Source organism: Penaeus monodon, chromosome 16 (genome assembly GCF_015228065.2).
Source record: "Penaeus monodon isolate SGIC_2016 chromosome 16, NSTDA_Pmon_1, whole genome shotgun sequence".
In the NCBI taxonomy this organism is placed as follows: domain Eukaryota; kingdom Metazoa; phylum Arthropoda; class Malacostraca; order Decapoda; family Penaeidae; genus Penaeus; species Penaeus monodon.
The window spans coordinates 29009117-29016616 of record NC_051401.1 but is presented as its reverse complement, the minus strand read 5'-3'; the positions used below and the strand labels follow the sequence as shown (position 1 = coordinate 29016616).

Genomic DNA, 7500 nt, shown 5'->3' with positions numbered 1-7500 from the left:
GTATATCATTATCATTACCATTATCATATACTCTTATCATTATCACTATTACTATTATAATCATTATTTTCATTATCATTATCATCATCATATATCCTTATCACTATTAGTATCACTATCATCATTAGTCTTATCATTATCATTAATATTATCATTATCATAATTGTAATAATTATCATTCTCATATTCTTTTTTATCATTACCATTATTATTACCTCTATCATCATTATTATCATTATTATCATTATCATTATTATTATTATTATTATTATTATTATTATTATTACTGTTATCATTATTATTACCATTACAATTATTATAAATTTTTTTACCAGTATCATTACCATTATAATTATCATTATTATCATTATTATCTTTATTATTATCATTATCATTATCATATTATCATCTTTATTATCATTATCATTACCATTATTATTACTATCATTAATAATATCAATATTATCATTATTACCATCATCATACAATTATTATCACCACTATCAACATCGTTATCACAACCACCATTACGTTCTGCATCACCACCGCTATCGTCGACATCGTACCCGAGAGAAAGAGGAAGGCTTCTGGAAAAGCACGCGGAGTCATGACTCTGCGGGATAACAGCTTTTTTCTGCGTGGCTTCACAACTGCCGGTTGCGGAGCCGAGTGCGGTGACAGGTTGTCAGGGCAAAGAGAAGGCCAGGACAAGGTCGAGCCGCAGCCACGAGGTATATAAGCCTGACCGTCACTGCCGTTCCTCACTCTTCCTCCAGGAAACATGAAGACCATTGCTCTCGGTAAGGAGGTTCGACATGGCCTTTTTTTTTTTTTTTTCAGTTCTGCCTATAACCCTAAACTGTCTTAGTTTGTATATTCATTTTCGGTAAAGATGCACGTTGCTAATGTTGTAGATGATTCTTTCGGTTAATTGATCTGTTCTCATTTGTATTCTTATTTCTATTTTTTTTTCTTTAGTCGCTTTGCTGTTGGGCGTAGCCGCTGCCATGCCCGGCCTCCGCCAGCGTCGAGACTCCAACTCGCTCTTCTTCGAGCTCCCCGCCGACGCAGATTTGGTTCTTGGCGGAATCAACACGGGATTCGAGTGCGGAGACCTGCCTTACGGATACTACGCCGACCAGGCTAACAGCTGCGCCGTCTTCCACGTGTGTCTGCCCTACATCGACAACGACCTCTACATCACCCGCCACTTCTCCTTCATGTGCGGCGCAGGCACCATGTTCGACCAGGAGCGCCTCGTGTGCGACTTCCCCGAGAACTCCCTTCCCTGCTCCGAGGCCGCCGCCTTCAGGAGGTCCAACGAGTACTTCGGCCGTGAAAATGTGAACTTCCTCGAAAAGTAATTTTTTTCATATTCTTGAGATTCCCCCTAATGAGTACAAAATACTAGGTATAAACCTTTTACATATCACCTTTATACTATGAAAAATACACGTTAATAAAAACAGATACAGGTAACACGTCTCTCTTTTAAATACCTACACCCTGAAGAACAAAAATATGATAATGTGAAATGAAGACCCTGGCAGCATTATATGAAGAGTAGATTAATGCTGTTCAGTTCACATTAACCCTAACCACTGATAGCTGTAGCTCTCTCTTTGGCATTTGTGATTATTTAAGTTCCTTCTTGTGCAGATGTTACAGATGTTAAAGTCCTTGTGGGTATCAGAGTTACGGCGCGAACGAACATTCAGTGATTTAGGATAGTCAGCCTGGTATTTCATATTCTGTTATACCAGTGATTCCCAGATGTTGTTCCCTCGACTCCTTTGACAGACCTAGGAACCCGTGAGTTCAAATCAACATGTTAAGGGTGAGGGGGTAACGTTAAATATATAAGAACCCGCTTTTTACGTTTTCCTTTTTTTGTATTTATAATTTAGTTAGTTCCATACAGATTTTTCAGTAGGTAAATGAGTTTGATATTAGTCAACGAGATAGGTTCCCTTCGTAGCCAAGACCTTGCAAATACCTGGGTGAATTGAATAAAAAGTGATCTTGGTAAAACGGCTGGACATTGCTTTCTTGTGTAAATATATATACCAACAATACAGTACTGCAAGAACATTCTGCTGTGATTCCAGGTTGTACGAAAGAGCTGCGTATATTTCTCATGCCGTATACCAACCGTATTTCATGTAATTTATGGATGAAGAATTCCTGATTGATATAACATCTCAGTGAAAATACTAAATTCTTTCATCGATAAAATTATTGTTCTATATTAGGTGATGAGTTTTGCCACACATTCCTAAGGCCGCTATGCCACCTCTTTCCTCAACCGTATTACTTTTTGACCGATTCATCAGGAATCTGACTTTACTTACATGGAATAAAAGCATACACACATTAGCCCCATTTCTCTACCATACATGTAATGCTGTGATGTTATTTTCGTGCATGTGTTTTGTTGCCATGTTATTTTTATTCATGATTGCTATTATCGTTATTCACATAATTGTATCGTTGTCATTGCATTGTTATCACTATGGCAGTTATTATGATTTGTTTCTTGTTTTTTTATCATTTATATTCTTATTCCCAAAATCATTAGCATCATCATTATCACGATCATAACATAATTACTGTTATATACCCTTCCCTCATTTGACCTGTAAAACGCATCGGTTAAAACTGGCCGATCGGGGACTAAGTAGATACGGCCGTAAGTGTAAGCACCAGAGGTCCCTGAAATGTTTATATCTTTGTTTGTTGGTGTATCGTAATTTAGTTTTATATGCAGGTTAAAATCTTATTGCTATATAGCTACTTGTTTCGTACAATTTTTATCAATTTGGGTGTTTTATTACGTAATTCTTAGCTAACACTTTCCAAAGAGGGCCAACGCAGCTTTTAACAGCTTAGGGCGTCGCCGTATCGGGACACAGTAGCCTCTTCTATTGATTTTAGTGGTAAAGTTTAGGGGCATTTTTTGAATTAAAAAAAATCTTCACCCCCAGAACATTACTAACGTAAATACAGAGATAAGGTTGGTCAATAAAAGCGCAATACTATATGATTTCGACAGCTTTATGCTTTACTCAAGGAAATTGACAAGACGACCGAAGTACTCGTTGGCTCGCCTGTAGTTTGTGGCCTCGTTGCAGGCGACTGAGTTCTCGGGGAAGTCGCAGACGAGGCGCTCCTGGTCGAACATGGTGCCCTCGCCGCACATGAAGGTAAACTGGCGAGTAACATAAATGTCGTTCTCGATGTAGGGCAGACACACGTGGTACAGGGCGCAGTTGTTGGCCTGGTCAGCGTAGTAGCCAAAGGGAAGGTCCCCGCAGTCGAAGCCGGTGTTGATGCCCCCGAGGACCAAGGCGGCGTCGGCGGGGAGCTCGAAGACGAGAGGGCTGGAGTCCCGGCGCTGGCGCTCGCCTGGGACGCCGGCTGCCACGCCCAGCAGAGCAAGAACTGCGAAATTATGTGTTATGTCATTCATAGTTTACCTTTTTCAGGGTGATCACTCTAAGGATAAGAAAGCTATGAAAATGTAAAAAGTGCAATTGCTGAGTCATTTATTTACTAATATTACCTCGAATACCATTAATACCAATATCGTATTATTATTATTATTATTATTATTATTATTATTATTATTATTATTATTATTATTATTATTAGATTCCCAACTTTCATCTAACGTAGATTATGCATGATATAGGTATCTATTGTTGTTACACATCAAAATAATTTTATGTTAACAAATCAATTACATCCACCATCATTACCACGCTAAACATTCCATATTCAGGATGACCTATTGCAGTTGTGTATTCCATAATCATCGTCTTTTATGCCACAATTACACTGGCCAAGAATATCCCCGTTAACACAAGTAGCGAATGCATTAACACTATAAATAATCTTTTTCTTGGCATCATCATTGAACCACCAATAGTGCACAAGTGTTTAAATACTGCAACATATCGAGAAGCAACTCACCGAGGGCAAGAGTTTTCATCGTCGTCTGCAGGAGGGAAAGAGGGCTCTGTGATGCTTGCAAGTAAGCTTTGTCCTTATATATCAAGCCGCTGCAACGTCGACCTTGCATATACTTTTCCAGTTTTGTGACAGCTGCCGCGGCCGCAGTCCCCCTCCCCTGCCATTTTCTTGCCGCGCATTTTTTGGTCTTTCTTCTTTCTCGCTTTTGTATCGTCGCCTGTTTTTTTTTTTTTTTTTTTTTTTTTTACGACTAAGATTTCCAAAAAAAATCAAGGAGTTAGAACGAAGACAAAAGTTGTGGTCTTGAGCAACCTGACAACATTGCCTCTCCCCGACATGAGTGGAACGCCCCGTCGCGTTATAACGAGGCTGGGAAAGGAATTGTTGCAGCGTGTACTTAGCAACCTGTTTCATGGGCTCAGGTAACAGTGAGGATCCGATGGGCAGGTGGGAGGACAGCAGGCACTGGCGACTGCCATTCCCCGCCTAACATGGAACTGAATTTTACTTCTACGCTTGAGTTCGTAGTCACCCTATGCTTTTAATTGAGCTTTCGTTTTTTTTCGTATTCTTCTTTTTAAATTTAATTCTCTAAAACCATTACGGAAAGTCAGCTTCGTAAAATTATGATATGATTTTCGGCATGAAAATTTTATCAATCTTTATCGTATATTGAACGCCAATGTTCGCTGGGTTGTTTTCTGAATTAATTTGTTAATCATATGAACTACCTTTTCCAAAGCTGAGTTTTTTCCTTAATAAATTCATTTTGTTCTGCCGTCCCTTTTTCCTCCGATATATGCTTTTTCACACTTGAAATGAAGGAGATACTTAAAAATACATCCACGACTCGTACAACAATCATGTAAATAAAGTTGTTTGAAATTATCACACTCATTTTTGTTTTATCATGATCGTATCGGCTGTTGTTGCATTAGCCTTAGTTGACCTGATAAAGGAAGAACCTACTTTGGTTTACTGAAGAAGTGAGATTACCCTTCGAAATTAACCTTAGTTTTATGTTTAACCCTCCATGCTTTGTCTGCTCAGGGCGACGGGTCATTTTTTCAAATAAAACAGGTTGTACTTTTAGGGCTCAAGATTGCTGAATCATATTCTGCAAAGAGAACATCCTTAGTAATAGCCAGCCTCTGCAAGTTGTCGGGAGAACACGAAGACTGTGAGTGGAAAAGGGAAGATGAAGTCGCCTCATGACTATTGAAAATAGAAATGCTTAGGGTCTTGGAATCTGTAACTCACAGAGAAAAAAAACAGATACTGTAAGTTGTTGAATTTATTATGAATAATACAAGAGTTTAATAAGTCAGTGTACATGATTTAGAAGAGGTTCTTAAACTGGGCTCGATCGCACAAAAAAATTACTATTGCATTTCATATTGTTGACAACTATTTTTACTTTTGCTTAATTTGTGTACGTTTGCCAAATATCGTTTTGGATTTTGATACAGTTAGTCTTCATTTTTGATTCATTAAAGCAAACATATTACCTCAAATTTTTGGGGCGTGGCAAGTTTGTTGTTTTGATCATGGCGCCACGAAAAAAAGACGCACTGACTTAGAAGAAATAAACTAAATAAAACCAAATGCTGTATCTCACAGTCAGAGAAAATAAATTAAAGACATAAATTTCCTAAAGTTACTTCTCAAGGAAGTTCACATTCTCGCGACCAAAGTATTCATTGGATCTTCTGAAGTTTGCGGCCTCGGAGCAGGGAAGGGAGTTCTCGGGGAAGTCGCACACGAGGCGCTCCTGGTCGAACATGGTGCCCTCGCCGCACATGAACGAGAAGTGGCGGGTGATGTAGAGGTCGTTGTCGATGTAGGGCAGACACACGTGGAAGACGGCGCAGCTGTTAGCCTGGTCGGCGTAGTATCCGTAAGGCAGGTCTCCGCACTCGAATCCCGTGCTGATTCCGCCAAGAACCAAATCTGCGTCGGCGGGGAGCTCGAAGAAGAGCGAGTTGGAGTCTCGACGCTGGCGGAGGCCGGGCACGGCAGCGGCCACGCCCAGGAACAAGCAGACTGCAAATGGAATAGAGGAATTGCATCACAACAAGTTTCACTCATTATATTTTGCTTATTTTTGTTATTTTGTTATTAATCACATCGCCATTATCACCATATCAAATTAATTTACCATGTTTTTTTAGATTGACGAAGAAAATTATAATGTGATATTACTGTTATCACAACCATGTCAAAGAAACCGTGGCTGAGCTTAATCTCTTTAGTATTATGGAAATAGTACTCATTATTGCCATTGCAAAGATATCCTCTATAACAGTAACAATGAACAAAGTTAGAACGAAGTAACCTTACTAAGAGCCAGGGTCTTCATGATGTCGGGAGAGCACGAAAGATGCGAGTGGCGAAGGGGAGATGACGTCGCCTTTTATATCTTATGTTGTCAGTCGCAGCCTTGTTGCCCTTCCCTTTAGCCTCCTGACCTTGGTCCTCATAGTCTGTCCTGGCGAGGACCGAGCGAGAACGGTCTCTGGGTTATTTTCCTTTTACTTTCTAGACATATGACTAGAAATTTAAAGACATTCAGGAAAATTACTGCTCAGGTTCATATTCTTGCATCGTCAGTAGCAATCTGAGCGTTGCCTACTGCGTCGTCAATCACCTTCGCGGATTAATTTGATTAAACAGATGTAATGTATCTTTTCACATTACATTAACCACTCTTATTTCTCCGTGTATATTGGTCGGCCCAACAGAAAAATAATATGAAAATACAATCTATTTACGATAAAGGATGCATTTCATGATAGTGGGCGTCTTGTCTCTTTTCTCCCTAGCATGAGTTTTGCTTCGTGTTCTCCGTCGATAGAAACTCGTGAGAAGACTCCCCGGCCCGGAGCAGGTCGGGTGGCCGGGCCGGCGCTGCGGTCCGGCCGGCCATCGCGCGCCCCCGAAATTTGAGCCTCGACCCGATGCAGCCATTATCTGCTCGCTTGCCTGCTTGAACAAGAATGAAACATACGATGTGAGTTTTTTTCCTATCTGGAAGGCTGCTGTGCTTTATTCGGGAGTTCGTATGTCGAGCCTAGACAATGAGCAGCGATACGAGAATCCATCTTCAACTTATTCAGCGGCACCAGTATGCTGATGCGCAGAACTTGCTCACTTAGTCCTCTTTATGCAGTAATATACGTATAAATCACAGCATAACATAGGAGAGAAGTGAGATCTACGAAGATTCGAGCAAGCCAGTACTGTTGATCTATCCATTCTATAAACTGAGGATCCCGCAGATTTATAGAATTGCTCACGGGGCATTCTCTACACAGATCTAATATTGCAATTGCATTATCATTATCATTAGCTCAGTGAGACTTTTCGTACATTTATTCTTACATCGCTGAGGTAGTAGAAGCAATTATGAAAATTAAGAGTGTGAATCATATATACGTACAATATACGATAATGCTAATGTTAATAAAGGAAACTTGTATAAGATAAAGAACACACTGCTACTGGAAGTCTTTATGGCCACGAGACCAC

At 39.9% G+C, this 7500-nt stretch overlaps 3 protein-coding genes across 3 annotated transcripts; 1 reads left to right on the top strand and 2 right to left on the bottom strand.

Moving 5' to 3' along the window:
- The first annotated feature begins 682 nt into the window (after nucleotides 1-682).
- Nucleotides 683-1479, top strand: LOC119582689 (U-scoloptoxin(01)-Cw1a-like). Its single transcript, XM_037931105.1, has 2 exons — nucleotides 683-800; nucleotides 979-1479. Exons 1-2 carry the CDS (start codon nucleotides 782-784, stop codon nucleotides 1362-1364), a joined length of 405 nt encoding a protein of 134 aa, XP_037787033.1. The 5' UTR covers nucleotides 683-781; the 3' UTR covers nucleotides 1365-1479.
- Nucleotides 1480-3036: 1557 nt separating this feature from the next.
- On the bottom strand, nucleotides 3037-4515 carry LOC119582688 (U-scoloptoxin(01)-Cw1a-like). Its single transcript, XM_037931104.1, has 2 exons — nucleotides 3973-4515; nucleotides 3037-3441 (listed from the first exon to the last, which is right to left on the bottom strand). Exons 1-2 carry the CDS (start codon nucleotides 4079-4081, stop codon nucleotides 3062-3064), a joined length of 489 nt encoding a protein of 162 aa, XP_037787032.1. The 5' UTR covers nucleotides 4082-4515; the 3' UTR covers nucleotides 3037-3061.
- A 736-nt stretch (nucleotides 4516-5251) lies between these two features.
- LOC119582687 (U-scoloptoxin(01)-Cw1a-like) lies at nucleotides 5252-6372 on the bottom strand. Its single transcript, XM_037931103.1, has 2 exons — nucleotides 6313-6372; nucleotides 5252-6015 (listed from the first exon to the last, which is right to left on the bottom strand). The coding sequence occupies exons 1-2, from the start codon at nucleotides 6329-6331 to the stop codon at nucleotides 5630-5632; spliced, it is 405 nt and encodes a 134-aa protein (XP_037787031.1). The 5' UTR covers nucleotides 6332-6372; the 3' UTR covers nucleotides 5252-5629.
- Nucleotides 6373-7500: the final 1128 nt, after the last annotated feature.